This window comes from Cariama cristata, unplaced genomic scaffold (genome assembly GCF_000690535.1).
Source record: "Cariama cristata isolate BGI_N322 unplaced genomic scaffold, ASM69053v1 scaffold9320, whole genome shotgun sequence".
In the NCBI taxonomy this organism is placed as follows: Eukaryota; Metazoa; Chordata; class Aves; order Cariamiformes; family Cariamidae; genus Cariama; species Cariama cristata.
Window position 1 is genome coordinate 1 of NW_009595220.1, and position 17247 is coordinate 17247.

A 17247-nucleotide genomic window follows, 5' to 3' on the forward strand; every position below is an offset into this window, starting at 1 on the left:
GGGGGAGCGTTTTGGGGTTTGTTTTGCGGTGTTTCTCTGGGGTTTGTTTTGTTTGCCGCCTTTACTAGCGCGCTCAGCATCTGCCAGCCTGGTGCGGTGCCCACCTCAGCCCTTCAGCTAGTGGGCTCTCTCCCTTTCTCCTCGCCTCCCGGACTTGGGCTGTGCGACGCGGTTGCCCTCTAGCGTTTGCGGACGTGGGTCGATGGCTGTGCTGGGGAACAAAATTAGTCATCGTAGTGCAGTAATTATTAATAACTTCACGTGTTCAGAGCTGCTTGGATTCCCCAAATCCCATGCAGAAATCGGAGTGTGTTACTGCTCGTTTCAACTGTCACATGCAACCTTTGGGAAACGGCAGAAAACTTTTCCATTATTTAATTCGCTACTTGATGTGCTAGGTAATTGCTTCAGTTTTCGGCGTGGTAGGGTTTTTTTCTTTTTAATAAAGTGGAAAGTGTCAGAAATGGGGTTTCTCTCACCGTCAGCATCACCGCTCAGGTCTGTCAGGAGGAATAGTGATGAACTCTGCCTTGTTATCTCTCTACACTTGGCTGGTGCTTGGCAGTTGTGGGAGAAAAGAGAGGGGGAAGGAATGGTATGGGCATGGACTAGAGAATGTGCTGTACATTTATCTTAAAGACCTAGAGCAAATAATTTAGTCTTTAGATAGTGATGTTTCTGCAAGTGCTGAAAAATAATAGGGTTTGTCTTGGGAAAATTGCCTGAGATATAATGTGGTTTAAGATCTTTCGGTAGAAAGTATTGTATGAAGGTGAAGTAGTGATTTGAAGACCAGCACCCAACTTCTGTACTCTGTTTAAGTCTTCCAAGCCTTCTTTTAAAGTATTTCAAAATACTGTATATTTAATCTTTATAAATACTTTTGAATGACAAATTCTGGTGCATGAATTCCTATCCTGTAAGGTTCTGTAGTAACGCGTGAAGCAACACAGCGTGGAGCTAAGGATATCATAGGTGCAATAGAAACTGAAAACTGCTTGCCCCGAGGACTTGAAAAAGCATATCCACCTACCAGAATTTCTGTTCTGCCTAAACCATTCCCTTTTTTTCTAAACATATATGAGAGAATGCAAGCCCTTCGATATTCACACGTTACAGCGTTTGTTGTGTGATACTGAAGGGTCTTGATGGCTTCCCTTGACAATTCATGTCTCATAGCACCATCTTTCAAGCTGAAACTGTCTTCTTAATATGCAGTCGTAAGATCTCATTCTCAGCCTGGCTTTCCTTGTCTGAGTTATCGCTGCTTGGATCCTTCAGTGGGTAGAATGGGGTTGTCAGGAGGGGTACTCGGTATTTGGAGACCGGTTTCATATTTTCATAATGTGATTTAAAAATCTGAGCACTACTATCCATGCCAGGTTTGGTTGTTTTCAAATCCACTTTGCTGCTTCCTGCCATGTCATTCGTATATCCAAAGATTCCCATTTTAGTAACGCTAATGTAATGACGTCAGAATACTTCCTTTAAGGCCATATTTCATAGTGGCTGGCCAAAGCAGGCTTTTAGGTTCAAAGCAATTAAATAGCATTCTAATCAGCGGCGATGTAAATGCCCGTATTAACATGCTGAACAATACGTCTATTTTTTTGTCTGTTCTTCATTTAAAACTTATCCTTCAGTTAATATATTAGGTGTATGTTGCTAGCACTGTGGTCCCTGCCAGGTTGGTAAAGAACAGAACCAGAATATAATGATGGGGGTTATTAGAAGAGGAGAGAGATTTAAAAATATGTCCAGGTGTATGTAACCAGACAAATGTAATATAGCTGAGTATTATTGATGACTAATTCTGAACTAGCTGCATTTTTTGGCAGTTCTGGGTGAAAAGGATTTTTGTTACTCTTTCTTTAACAATTTTTTTTTAATGTCTGTGTAGAGGTACAGCACAACTTTGTTGTTTCCAATCAAGGGTCACAGTAAACAATTCCCTTGCACAGGCCTGAGGTAAGACTAAACCAGTTGTGGTGTGGTTTTATTTTTTTACTGGGCTTTGAAAAGTGTGATTTGAGAGCAATTTCTCATGTGCTTGTGGATATTTTAGCTCAGCCCATTACTTTAATCTTGATAGGTTTTAACACGACTGAATTCCAGAAAAATGTTTCTTGTAGTTTTAAGAATCTTACTGATATTCATGATACAACTTTGATTTTTTTTTTTTAATTGTGTGCACTTTTATGTGTCTAACTTTATGTGGGTACCTGGTTTCCTGTTTGAGCATGTATTTGTTACTGTATGGTGATGTGAACCTGGAACTGATATCATTTGAGGGATTTTTTTTTTTTTTTTTTCTTTTTTTAGTTCTAGAAGATGTAAATACCAATTATGAAATGGAATGGCCAGAACCACATTTCTTTTCAGCTCCTGAATCCAGAAAATAGCATGTTTCTGCTGCGCGGAAAAGCCAGTCATGCAGAGCCCGTGGAAGGGAGCTGTGTGCACCACGGGAGTCTCGGTGCCAAAACCGTACCAAGGAGGGGACAACGTTTGGGGCTGGCAGGGCAGAGGCCGGCAGTCGGAGGCTGAGCCCAGGGACCGGGATCCAGGCTGACTGTGAAGGCTTCTCAGGGGGCCGCTTTGGTATTTGTTACATACGTTTTACTGCCAGAAAAGACAAAAATCAACACTTAGGATTTCATGTTCTTTATGTTCACTTCCTGCATCTCATTAATAGGCCAGGTCCCTTGCCAGTGTTGTCCTATGTAAGTAATAACCCCATTAGGGTTATTGTGCTGAAAAGATTTGTAGAAGCCAAGAATTTGGTCACTTATGCTTAGCAATGAAACAAGAAGCTAAAGAAAGCTGCAATGGTAGGAACTCATCAGACTCCTTATGGTGCAGTTCAGCTCTTTTGATTTCATCGTATTTGTTCTCTCATCAATACTACCTTGTTAGTGAATTAAAAAAAACTCAAAACAAATTAAAAAACCCCCAAACAAACCCACAGTTGAAGATTTCTATTCCAATGCACCTGTTTCATGCTAGCTGTCTGAAGATACCTGTAATTGTGACTACCCAGCTGTACTGCTTAGAATTGTAAATCTTCCAATTAATAAGGTGATACTGATTTCCTCTACCCACAAGATTTTCACGTGGGCTAGTCCTGGGCTGCAGAAATCGCTTTCTAGATGAGAATGATATTGAGCCTTGCTGTATTCAGAATAAAATGTGAAACTTCCTTCTATGACTCAGCTTTCTCTTAGCAAGATCTTCTCCTCTATAGTGAGTCCACAAGTTAAAAACAAGATTCTAAATATTCAAAGATGCTAATTTTCACATTAAGGAGGCATTTTGATAGCTCTTACTTGGAACAACGCAGGTAAAAGGTTCTGGTCTGAATTTTCAGATGGTGGCATGAAAATGCCAAATTCTGTCAGAGATTGAATGCAGATTCTTCAACAATAATAAGGTTCTAGATAAAGAACGATGAGCCAGCTTTTATTGCTGCAGAGAGCGGAAAAATACCGTACAAATTATTTTATAGGTGAAACTTATTTCAACATCACCTTTGTGGAACATTGGATTTGTATAATGTCCGACACCAGTTTTCAAGTGCTTTGAGAGATAGGTGGGACCATATCCTCCTTTTGTTGAACTCCATATGACTCTCTTGAAGACTACTTATGTTAGCTATGATCTTTTTCATGGCTTTTCACTGAAACAGTGCTAACAAGCTTGAACTCTTGTGAAGAGTTTCTAGATTCTTTAATATTTTTTTTTCTTTAAGGCTTTTTCTTATACCACTTTGTATTGCACCGCAAACCATCATGACTTCTTCATTCTTTTGTAAAATATCGTATTCCTTTGTCATAAAACTGAGGCTCCGTAAGTGCTGTTGATGTGTTCTGAGTTACGCCCTTTGTCTGGTTTTACTGTTGGAAGCGATAGCAGAGAAGAACCATTTTCCCTGAAGTTGTGTCTGGTCACAACCGTGAAGATGTGGTATGGTCACTATAGTGGTCTTGATAGGTCCTGCAGTGTGTTGTGGGTGATGCACCCTGAAGATCTCTGTACCACTGTCAAGTTTGGTGCATGATGACTTATTTTAGCATATCTAAAATATACCAGCAGAATATCTAGCAAGTACTGTTGCTCGGAGTAAAAGGCTGCTGTTCCTGTAGGAAAGCAACTGTACCTTGTCAAGGCTTTGAAACTGTTTTGGTATTATTAAATGCATGTTCTCTTTGTGGTTTGTTTTTTTTTTTTATTTCTGTGTTCTTTTGAACACTTGCTGTGCAGAACAGTCCTTAAATAAGTGAAAGTTACGTAAGCATCAAGCTGATTCAAGAGAGCATGCATTTCAGACTTGCGCCTTAGCCTGTTCCCTTCCCCTTCCTTCCTGTCTTCAGTGGGGAGGATGCCAAGTCTGGCTGCGTCACGCTGGGTCTCGGAGAATTCCTCATTCCTCGGTCTCAAACCTCGCATCTATCTCAGCATTTCCATCCACTCCTCCTTACAGCTGCACTCTGTAGCCCCAGGGGGTACCTGCAATTAGGAGCTGAGGATAAAATGACCGAGGCTTTCTTGAAGAAACTGCAGGCTTCTGGGCTGGCTTCAGATTTTCTGCTCCGTGGAACTGCATTTGGAACTGCATCCTTGCTGCAAATGTTTCAAGTGCTCCTGCTGCTTACTTTAGCAACCCTTGGGTTGCAACCCTTCTGTAGTATCTCATACAAACAACTCTGATCAGCCCTTTCTTGCCGTGAGCTTAGCTCACTGTGAATTTTTCCTGCTCCAGGCAGGATTCTCAGGTTCAGGTGACTGGCAGAAGCGTAGGCTGGTAAAGGAAGAAATTTCGAAATCATGCTGCTGGGAACTTCCTCTCAAAAGGACTTTGGTGGTTTCTGGCATAAGATTAGGGGTGTTTTGGGGCCGTGTTAGAGGAGCTTAGGGCTAAAAGAAGCAGACGAGCATTGTGCTTGTTGGTTGTGTGGTGGTTGACTTTGTGTCGTTCAAAGAAGTGATCCGTTGTACTTCTGTCGGCAAGAGTTCTGCTTTGCAGGCTCGCAGCTCTTGTATAATGCAGGCCTGAGCTCTGGGTGAGGTAAGCCAGCCAGGTCTGTGGTTATTGAAGATAAGTAGGTGTATGTACAGCTTTTCTACAGAATGCAGTAAGTATTCATTTTAGCCACTAAAACTATGAGTTTCTGGGCATTCAGGCAGCTGAATTGGAAATGCAAAACGAAGAGAATACTTTGTGTGTGTGTAATGAAAAATCATCTGTCTGGAAACACCTCTCTGGTTTTACTCATTCAGGATGGAGCTCCTTCTTTGTCACCTGACTGCTTACCATATTACAGATCTCTTTTCTGCTACCTGAACAGATATTCTTGAAGCTAGTGTGACAAGGATCGAGCATCTTAAAAATGGTCTTTGAGTTCTTCTGAAGGTACTTTCAGGCTGCCGTTTGGTCTTTATGTATTCTTTAACTTCTTTTCAGATACATGCCTCTAGAAACTGAGAAACTGTGGTTATGTTATTTTTGTCTTAACACTGATTAATGAGCCTGTGTGCCTGGGTGAAAGGCACATCTCCTGTCTAAAAGCTATGTGCAAGTCTTTGTGCCGCTGCAGGTAAGGTTCAAGGCTGGGTGTAAGTCCACCCAGAACAGAAAGGGTTAATATGCTGGTGTCTGTGAGTAGAAGGTGAAGCAAGTAGAATATATCCATAAAGCAGGCCCATCTGGTAAGGTGCAGGTTTAAAGGGAGTCTTAACTATGAGTGAAGCAGCTTACATACGCTTACTCTTGGTGCTTAATTTTGCTGTTTTGATAAATAGGATACCATTTAGTTTCTCTCTTTCTCCTTATCTCATTTTCCTACTCATATATTTTTACTTTGTGTTGCTCATGGCACTGAGTGGATCAATGTTTGGTATTTAATTAAAGTTGTGGAAGTTACATCGGTGCTGTTAAGTACATCATCTTTTTTAAATTTTTTGAAAACCTGGAGTGAAAGGCCACCACCTTCACAATGTAGGCTGAGGAGCTCTTGTCAAGTGGTTAAGTGGCCCAAGTACATGACATGTTGTTTGGTTTGTTGGTTGTTTTACACCACCTCATTTTTTCCTGCTTTATTAATATGTAATTAATCTTTTATATACTTCGATGTCTTTTGGATCAGAAGCTGACTATATTTCTTCTACTATCATCTGCTCCCTGATTCAGTACTGAAAGTTGTCAGCCGTTCTAGGAATCAAAATTTCTAACAAAAACCCAGTAAACCTTAAAAAGTTCAAAACATGGGATAGAGCTTGAGTAGATATCATTTGTTACCATGATCTCTCAAGAAAATTTAATTATTTCTGTCAATCTGTACAGAAAACTTCATATTTCATATTGGTTATACCTCTGGAGCTTCTTGGTATTCACTTTTTAAGCCCTACTTTATTTTTTTAAAAAACAGGTGGAAGGATTAAGCACTCAGTTGGGGAACGACCATGTTAATGTTAGACCCATAGTTTATCCTAGTCAGGAATGGATGTGTACTGCACTGTGAAGTTAAAATAGCATGTTCTAGATCTTCATACCCTTAGTATTTTTCCAAATCTGCTTTTAACCTTCCTTTATAACTTATGGTACTTAGTTATTTTATGCTTGTCACGTTGTTTTACTAGAAACTTTTCACAGCGATTGTACTGTTGACTTGAAAAATGACTGCTTTCCATAGGTGCAAGTTAACACATAAGTATATCCTTGGGTGATCTGCCTCTTAAGTTAGCTTTTGATTTATTACTCTCTTCTCGCAAATTTAAGAGCTGGATTATTTTCTACTTTTTTTTAATACAAAGAAATACAAAGTTCTTCCAACAATTTGCAAAACAGTACACAGACCAGTAAGATGCTATTTGTTTACTTCTAATGTTGCAGGAAAAAAGAGTAGTTTTGTTTTAAAAATACTCCTATAATACATGTAATATAGAGTATATCAGCATGTATGTGTACAACAGTTAAAACGTGCATGTTTTGATAAGAACTCCTTGGTTCTTCAAAACTTAATATAGGACAGAACTTGTTTAATCGTGTAGATGGATGTTCTCCCAGCTTCTTGGGGGTGGAAAGAGGCGGGTTATAAGTTTTCTTTAATGTTTAGGTTGTCAGCAACTGTCTACTCAGAGTTAACTTCTATCTTTGGGTAAAAAATTTTCAGCAGAACAGTAGGTGTTTTGCCACTGTATATTGCTTTTCAGTGCCTCCTGTGAGTACCCTCTTCTATTTGATCCTCTGGGGTAAGGAGCCTGTGAGATTTAGAGACGTTGAAATGCACATGGCAACTAGTGGGAGCTGAAAGAAATAACACTACTAATGCAAACTTTCAAAAAGACACTATCAAAGTTTTGAGCTGCTTGTTCCCAAACTTCTGTTTGGCAGTGATTGCTTTGCTTACCATTTGTTTCAGTGTGATGATATTTCACAAGTGTGATGCCTCAATTAAATCTCTGATTTTCTTTTCTTCTAGACTATACCTTCTATAAAGCTTTGTGGAAGATAAATGTGTGTGCTGCAATGGTGACATAAATATTTCAGAGGACTGGAACAAGTTGTTGAGAATCTGTGTTTGTTTTTAATGCTGCTGTCGAGAACAATCTAAGGCAAGTAAACAACATGAGTTTTATCATGAAACTTCACAGACATTTTCAAAGAACAGTTATTTTGCTGGCCACTTTTTGTATGGTGAGCATAGTTATTTCTGCGTACTACTTGTATAATGGCTACAAACAGGAAAATGAACTTTCTGAAATCTCTTCAGAAGTGGAATGTGGTGATCCTCAACTGTTGCCATACAAGCTGATGGAGATGAAGACCATGAAGCCTGTTGATCCCCTGAGGACAGATCTTGTAGTGCTGGTGTTTGTGGAAAGTCAGTACTCAACATTAGGCCAAGATATAATAACCATTTTAGAATCTAGCAGATTTCAGTTTCACATTGAGATTGCATCTGGGAAAGGTGACCTCCCAGTGCTTATAGACAAAAATAAAGGCAAATATGCTCTCATAGTATACGAAAATATTCTGAAGTACGTGAATATGGACTCTTGGAACAGAGGCCTTCTAGATAAGTACTGTATAGAATATGGTGTAGGTGTTATTGGATTTCACAAAGGCAATGAGAACAGCTTGCAGAGCTTTCAGTTGAAGGGCTTTCCTTTCCATGTCCACAGCAATGTGGGTATTAAGGACTGTTGCATTAACCCTCATTCCCCACTGCTCCATGTGACTAAATCTTCTAAGCTTGAGAAAGGTCCCTTGCTTGGAAATGACTGGGCGGTTTTCCAGATTAATCATACAGCTTATCAACCAGTGATATTTGCAAAAGTAAAGACACCAGAAAACCTTTCACCACCTGCTGCTATAAGTGCTCTCTCTGCCACGGTAATTCATGACCTGGGGCTCCACGATGGGATTCAACGAGTCCTTTTCGGCAATAACTTGAATTTTTGGCTGCACAAGCTGATTTTCATAGATGCCATCTCTTTCCTGTCTGGAAAGAAGCTCAGACTGTCCTTGGATAGGTACATTCTGGTTGACATAGATGACATCTTCGTTGGGAAGGAGGGAACAAGAATGAACACCAACGATGTACAGGTAAAGTATGTACACAAACTAATGGTCATTACAGCGAAGTGCTGGTTTTTCGTCTTAAAGTGAATAGTTATTAATAGTTGGAACTCGCAGAGGATGCAGGTCAGTAAGTACCAACGCAAACCGTTTGGGCCTTGAGAGAGAAGCCAGTGTGTCTGGCTTTGGGTAGTCACTGATTCCAGGTGTAGCAGTTCCTTCAGCCTCCGAGCTGGAGGAGAGTCTGTGCAGTGTCACTTGTACCTGTACTAGAAAAGAAGGTAAGATAAGATGACTCGCTGGTTACTATCACTTGTTTTCTCTCGAGTGACACGGAAGTCCATGCTCAGCTAAGCTCTATAAACAGATTGGTGGGTGCATCTGAATTCCGTTCCACTTACTGTATATGGAAAATGGTCTCCCAAAAGGAAATTAAAGACAGCTAGCTGCTAAGTAACTGGGAAAGAAAAGGAGGTAAGAGTGGTAGTGTTTTCATACACACCACAACCCACCCAACACGCACAGTTCTAAACGCAGTTGCAGAGTGTTTAGCTCTCTAGTCCGGTGATAGCTTCTATCTAAGCACATACTTCAGTGGCATTTGAAAACACGGGACTTCAGGGCTGGACTCAAGAGCTATTCATACATAATGTGCATGTTGCTAGTCTTACAAGCAGGAGGTAAATGTGGTGAGCAAAAGTAAATGTCAACGCAGATTTTGAAGAATAGACTGGATTATTAGCTGTTTGAAATAGGTTTCAGATGTCAGGAGTTGGTTGCAGCTTTTCACCTTTCTTATCTCTGTTTTATGGCTCTTGCTCGCAAGCGAGGTTGTTGTCAATATTGGTCTTAAAAGCTTGTTCTGTCGCTAAATGACTTGATGATTTCCATTTTAACGTTTTAAGTTGTACATTCCTGAAGGTGATTTTTTCACTCTATTGTGCTGTTGAAGTGAGGTGGTAGCTACGGGTCAATAGGAGTAACATCTTAACATTATTTCCTGCTGTATACCTTGCTTGCTTTTTGTGAAGAGTGTTGTTACAAAGCAGGTAGGTAGAGGTCACCTTGCACAACTGTATTTGATCTAGAAGCTAAAAATCTGTAAGATGCTCGTTGTTGCTCTGTTTGTGCTAAAGATAAGGGAGAGTGTTTTGTTAAACTTTCATAATGGAAGGAGGAACTGGGAAAAGGAAAGGCAAGGACAGCACCGTGTGCAGTTGATGGTCATTTTTGTTTCATCTTTAACTAGGTTTTTGTTTTTTTCAGTGTTACATAGTTGTCAAGCTGCAGTAACCCTGCATATATTGCTTCCTTAAACAAGATATTTGAACTTGTAGTTACGCTTTAATTTGCTTTAAAATTGCAGCATACACTCTTTTCCAAAGCACTGTCTGCACATGCAATTATAAATAAGGTATACCTCCTAGATAAGTAGGTGTTCTCCTTATGCAAACAAATTGCATGGGAGAGTGCTGGAATAAAGGTGAAAACAAATGGAATTTCTGTGATGGCAGCATTTGAGTTGGGTGGTGAGCATGCTTTGAGAATCTCCTAAGTGCAAATTCAAATTGCAGGAAAGAAATAAGGTCTGACCCACACCGCTGGCAGAACTCCTGTTGTTCTGCAGAAGCAGCAGTTTCTGGTAACAAAATATATAAAATAAAGCCTGAATAAATATCTCGCTGTGTTGTGCAGTAGCAGTTTGAAACAGTATGTTTTGTATTGCTTCTCTTTGTGAGTGACACTTTATAGAGTTGTCATTTTTAGGATGATTAATTGCCAGAATTCCTTACCAGAAACAGGATGTTATTGAGACAAATTTGATTAAAGCAGATACAAAAGGATAAACTGTATTGTTTTGGGAGAATAATTTGCAGTATGTCGGAATGTTATCTTCCCAAAATAAAACTGTCAAATTAAATAGAAATAATATCAAAGTGGAAATAACTTTTAAGTAGGGTAATTTCATTTATACAGAACTGTGTTCTGAAACAGTGGAATCTGAAAAAGTGTTCCCTTCTGATTCTTCATCTACTTAAAGTTAAAATGTTCTATTAAATGTGTTGTTAGGGCTGTCAGATGCAATGCATCTTCATTACTATTAATATCAAAGGAGTTATCGTCTGTGACACAATGGCATGTGGAAGGAATGAAATAAAATCAATTTGTGGTAGTTGAAAATCCGTTATTGTAAAGTATATTTACGGATAAATAACATGCTATTTAACGGGAGTGTTCTACTGAGTTCTGCTGTGTTGGCTGTGATGGAGAATTGTGCGCTGCAAGTGTGAAAATAGGTTGCTAAGTGTAGACTTCGTATAATTTCAGTACTCAAGATTAACTCATTTCTACTAAACTTACATTTTAAATACTAGCAATATAGAATTGGGTATAATGCTTTTTTGTGTTTCGATTTTGTTTGACGTGTCTCCTATTTAATGTTTTGTGGATATAGTCACATCTGATAGGACTGTGAGCTTGCTGAGAGCAAGGTGAATGTTTCTACATGTGCTCTGTTAATGCAAAGTAACCGAAAATGCTTCAGAAAGCACCGAACATCCAGAGAACCTGTAGGATTGGTTCTGTCCATTCCTCTGGATAGGACAGAGTTCAGAAACTGGAGGGTTAATGCAGAACTGATAGCAACAGTAGTCACTCGTGATTCACTGCCTAACTCAAGAAGGCAGCATTTGTCTTGGGTCTTCTGAGACAAAGGCTTCTCTGTGGAGTGCGTAGAGAACCTAGATTCGCTTTAGGAGGACTGATTCATTAAGGCCCTAAAGTTCAGGCACGAGTTAGGTGAGCAAGTTGAAAGCTCTGTCTGTACTGTTCTTTCTTTGTAAGAGTTAAAATAGAGGGCCGTCGTAACAAAAGATACCCTGTGGGTTTGCAGAAGTGCAGGGTAGTTGTTACACTGCAATTCAGAGAATGGTTGAGGTTGGAAGGCACCTCTGGAGGGCATCTGGTCCAAACCCCCTGCTCAAGCTGGGCCATGTCCGGGTGCCTTTTGACTCGCTCCAAGGAGGGAGATCCTGATTGCATGTAAGATCAGGTTTTCAAGGGAGTTTCTTCTTCAGATACCTAAATGAGATTTGCAAAGTGGCCGGAATAGTTAATATTTGGACATTAGGCTAAACTGCCCTCCTCTTTAAAGTTTGTGAACTGGAGTTGAGCACTTAATGAAAATTGCTATCACAAGATTAAGTGGTAGTTTTTTATCAGTATTATATATTGACCTCAGAAGAGATCAAGTCAAAAGCAAACCCTCTAAAATGGGTGTCTTCTGCATCTCTAAAGATGAGGCAAGGTGATGGTACTTCAGCTTAAGTATCTATAGTGTCAGGGACACAAGTGTAAAGAGCCCTTCTGAAAATCTCTTGACATAGTTTATCACCGAAATCCTGTAAAACTAATACATGGCTTGTTTTATTAAACAACAGATGAAGTTTATTCTCGTTTCACCACAACTTTGTCAAAAAAAAAAAAAAAAAAAGACCCAAACAACTTGAGGCTGTACTTTAGATTTTTAGACTGCCTGGTTGTTACAGATTTGCTTGTCACTGCATAAAATCTGGACGGATGGAACATAGTTCTTCAATGTAACATACTGAGTAGCTGTCACTATGCATCACAATAACTATCTATCTTCATATACCAGAGGAAGATAAAGTAAATAAATAATAGAAATAATGGAAGAGAACATTTTTGTAGTTTAATTGCCTCCCACTTTGAAAATAAGCTTGGTAATGTCATTTCAATGTTCATTTTCAGTAACTTTTTTTCTCTCCTCACGTCTGTCAGGCAGGAGGGATCATTATGCTCAGACAATGTTATATTTTATTTTCCTGTGTCTTAGAAGACTAAAAGCCTGTGCAGTGCAAATAATTCATTTAAATGGACATCCAGAGAAAATCTATCTAGATATCCGCAGACTAAGTTTATCTTAATAGACCATGATTGTCCTCGCTGATGTCTACTAATTCAGTATCTTTTTTTGTTACAGTTACTCTTTGTGAAATTTTTATGACTATAAAGCATTGAGATTTTTACAAGGGAAAAGCAGCTGATAATAGGGGGGAAATTAAATAGATTTTTTTCTGTCAATAGTGACAGCTTGTGTAGAGCTGGTGATCTGGGCAGTAAGTTGGTCTACCTTTTCCTTCGTTTCCCCAATACATGCACTTTCTGTATTCCCTTGAGAGTTGATCACATTTTCAAAATGGAAAAATTAGAACACTCTGAAATTATTTTTTCCAAATAATTAGCTGTGTGATCTCCTCTTGGCTGTCTTGTCCTTTGTGTGCTTTTCAAAAGAGACATTCTGAATTGAAGTCGGGAGGGAGATCTCTTCACTTTCTCCATGTAAGCCTAATCTTTGTCTACACTTGTAATTATTCTGTTGTAATTGCCAAGGAAAAAGCTTCATATTAACCATATCCATTATTGGGAGAGGGATGATACATCTTTTTTTCGTGTTCTATTTTGTGAGCACTTAGACAACACGTCCATTAGTATATGTGCATTGAAAGGGGCAATACAAGCTTGAATCTGCAGTCTTTCAGCATTAGTCACGGAAGAACTGGACAAGAGCTGTCCTCTTCGTGTGTCATCTGTGCCAAGCAGCATTCTCATAAGGGAGGGGATTTAGCCAGAAAGAATACATCTGTAACATTTTCGTCTCCATCACTTGCAGAGTCTGTCATCTTGCCTGGGTTTTGAGGTTTATAATGTAGACTTCTATATCAGAGCTAGTTCTCTAATTTTCCCTAGTAGACAACGTAGAAAAATAACTCATCTTTAGGCAGGAACTGGTTAAGTGAATTGGACCTTAAAAGTATGTATTGGTTTCTGTTGTTCATAAAATGCTTCTAGAGTGACTAAGACCAAATATGAATGTTTGCATTTGGTCAGATCAATCCTCTTCCATGTTCCAAAGCCAATTCTGTCACTTTTTGGTTATTTCCTTAGTGTATTTGCGGTCTAATCTTCCATTTAATATAATACACCTTTGTTTAATAACAGATTTCTCCCCTAAGATCTAATTGTTTATTCACTGTATTACAAATTTGTCCACGTTAGTCAGCACAGCTTAAATTACTACAGCTGGTTAAAATCCATTAAGTGTCTTTTCACCCTGTGTAGCATATGTGGAAAGAACTCAGAACTTCCCATAGTAAAGCATACCACTTGGATATAAATTTGAAAAATACAGTGACGTATCTTTTCAGTTACCCTTGCATAGGAATGGCCTAAATATTTGCCTCAGAAGAGAGGCTGAGATGTATTTTGTGTTAAGGCAGAATGGCTGAAAGGTGCAGAAGGCCTGAAAAGTCAAGAATCAGGATGGTTTCTGTCACAGGAGGAAGTCTAGCTCTGTAAGTTAATTGCTGCTTTATCTATAGGATCACATAGAGGGTTATCAGTAAAGAAATGATAGATGTGCCATCAAGTGTGTCACTTGCAGAACCACCAGAGATACGCACGTCTATTTGGTTGCATTGAGCCGTAAATCTTTCCTTTGGGGAGATTCAAAAAATCTTTTTAATTGCCTCTTTAAATGACATAAGAAATTAACTATTAAGAACTTCTATTCTGCTCAATCGTTTTACATTCCCAGTGCATTAGCCGTAGTACCTTTATGCTATTGTTCAATACGCTTAGTGTATTCTTTCTTAATTTGACCTGAAGCTCCTAAGGTATTTTATATTGACTTGGCTGAAATAATAAGTACAAAGTACATTCTATCCTTAAAAAAAGTCAAAGAAAAGAAGTATTATGAACTCCGGTGTTTCTGTAGCTGTCTGATGCCCTAGGAAGACTGATTTAACTTCTTGAGCATATTGTTTCAGATACAGTAGTGTGGAATATTACGCACTGTGAGGCAGTAGAGAATTAGAATTAGATCTCAGAACTAAAATACAACTTTAAAACAAGTTATAAAAATTGTTTTATATGTTTTTATGGACTGCTACCAGCATATAGAATGCTTTACCAGTCTGTCATCTTAACATTTAACTTCTAAAAGCAATTTGGTTTATGTACAAACTTCTGTGAATTTTAATCTAGTAAGATACAACTGCTGCTCAATACAGCCCAGCTTTTGTTCTTACAAGAAGGGTACCGATGTTTGAAACGGAAGGCTGGATAAAAGTCCTCAACCGGAGGAGCATGGCTGCGGAGAGGTGATGGGGATGGAGGAGAGCTGGCTCTGCCTTGGGTACGACACTTGTGGGACTGCCAGGGCGATGCTGGGAATTCCACGCGTGCTTCCTCCTCCTGTTCCGCACGCGCGGAGAGCTAGATACCCCCAAACCCCATGGAATAAGCTTGGCACCATGATGAATTTTACAGCTTATGCATGGTGTAGGAAGACAGCAACCTTGCACGGTAACTGTGTGTCTCATAATAGCCAGGTTCCACATCGTATCTCTGTGGACTGCCAGGCAAACAGAGAGGAGGCTGCCCCCCTTGTGTGTTCACGTGCTCCTGGTCCGTGCTTTATGTGGCTACACGCATATGTATTCTATGTGGGAAGGACTGAGGTTCAGAAATGTTTGCACAAACAGCGCTTCCCAGCTCTCTGGGGCTGTGGGGCGAGCGTGGCCCCACGCAGGAAATCTGTACAGAGAGCGCGTATGGCAAATAGCGGCGCTGGCACGCTCCTCTGTAGCTACACACGGAGCTGTTCTCGTGCCAAAATGGGAACTACGTTTACTCGTGCTTACTAGTTGGCTCAGCTATCCACTTCGTTCATCTGTACAATACTTCTCAGGCACAATGGCGGTAAAAAGGCTGCTGTGTATCTAAGCCATCTTGTTCCACATTGAACACGTGGAAGAGAGTGAATACTGATTGCCCAGTGGGTGTTCTTTCTAGCACAGAGTTGATTCCTGTTAGCAGTTTTGAGTGTGAGGAGGCTTGTCGTTCCAGTGCTGTGTCTGTTAGGAGGAAACCAAATTTCAGTCCTCGTTCTTGTTAGCTTAGTGGTTTCCATTAGTTCTGCGTTTGCTGAAATTCATGGCTTGGCTTGTTTGTTTTGTTGACGGTATTTTGGAGTTGGTTTTGTGAAAAATCAATTTTTGGAAAAATACAGTATTTTTTTTCCTTCTGCTTAGTTTTGCAGTGCCCAGAGTAACTGAATCTGGGGTGGGGGTTTTTTGTTTTGTTTTGTTTTCATTTAAAAGCTGTGACACTATACACTTCCATGCAAACCTCAGTTCTTGAAACTGTGATTTTTATTTTTATTTTCTTTTTCTCCCAAGGATTGTGCCATCTTCTGTAATGAATTCAGTGGCAGGGAACTAAGAGAAGATAAATCCATCTCAGTTGCAGCTTTTTTTTATTGACAAAGAGGCTGCAGAAGCTGCTGCTTGGCATGGTAGATCTCATGAGATGTTCAAGGCCAATGAGAATTTTTTGCTTCAAGCTCTTCTACTCCAGCACCAGATTTGATTATTGGTTCCACACTACCTGGTCCTTGGTCTGTCTTCATGACAGAACCAAAGTAAGGAAATCATGGCTTATGTGAATCCAACGTTGATGTCCCAAATAAGTAGATGTGCAGTATGGATGCAGTCATCTACATCTTTCCAGAAAATTACAGTAATTTTTTTTCATTTTTTAGTTCCCCACATTACTCTGTAGTGGTGAAGACTTTGCTGTCCTTACACTTTATGGAACTCTCTTAACAATGGTGTCTGCCTGTTGTGTTCTGATTCCTGTGCTCAGTGGAGTTTTCTGATGTAAGAGCTGTTTTATTTCAAACTTAAGGAATCACACTGACCTGAGATCAAGTAGGCTAACTGAATGCTTTGTAACACTGTTTCTGCCTTTTCCTTTGACTTAGTTTATTATGCAGAGATATCTTTACACTTGAGCATAAGGCTTCCCTTCCGAAGAAATCCAGACAAATGCCTATGGCCACCCAGCGTGCCAGCCTTCAGTGATCATTTTTGATTCACAGCCATGTAGTTAGCAAGTTCTGTCTTCCTCTGCCTACTTAGGAACTTACACTTTAAGAATGTACGTGAATATTTTCATGGATGAGATAAAAATGCATGTGATTCTGCACACTTTACTTTTGAGTATGGTCAGTATAACCAAAGCTGGGCTCTGTTTGGGTTGGTCCATCTGGCCGTGAGAGCAAAACCTGCCATTCCAACATTTATGAAGTAAGTGAAATGTGTGTTGAGACATACTGAAATTTGTCTCCACTGGAAAAGCTTTTTCAGTGTTTCAAGGTTAGTATTTCAAAGGCTGCCCGTTGTTGTTCACTGGGTAGCAATGTTCAGCGGGCAGAAGAGGGAAGCTGAGAGAAGGCACTTGCTGGCCGTAGGTGTCCAAAGTTAACGCACCAGGCCTGGGGCAGGGTTCCATCTCTGCCGCGCGCCTGGAGGCATCATTAAGAACAGTTACGTGCTGAAAACGCTTTCCGGCCTCCTGGCAGTGTGTCCCTCTGCTAGCCTGTCAGTCCCTCTCTTTCCTTAGATTGCGAGTTCTCTTGGTCAGAGGCTCTTTTTGTTCTGTGCTTTTTGTTCAAAAAGCACTTTGATAATAATGCAACTACAGCTTACCACAGAGCTGTGCCGATTCATCACCGTACTAGCGGCTGCTGCAAGATGTATTCTGGGCTTTTTCGGATGACAAGTTAGCCATCCAATTCCCGCTGC

At 40.0% G+C, this 17247-nt stretch overlaps 1 protein-coding gene across 1 annotated transcript in view; it reads left to right on the top strand.

Moving 5' to 3' along the window:
• The first annotated feature begins 7624 nt into the window (after positions 1 to 7624).
• LOC104162480 (bifunctional heparan sulfate N-deacetylase/N-sulfotransferase 3) overlaps positions 7625 to 17247 on the top strand; it is a 49342-nt gene continuing 39719 nt past the window's right edge. Inside the window, exon 1 of the mRNA XM_009701216.1 lies at positions 7625 to 8605. Coding sequence (XP_009699518.1) covers positions 7625 to 8605 — 981 coding nt within the window. The remainder of the gene's footprint in view (positions 8606 to 17247) is intronic.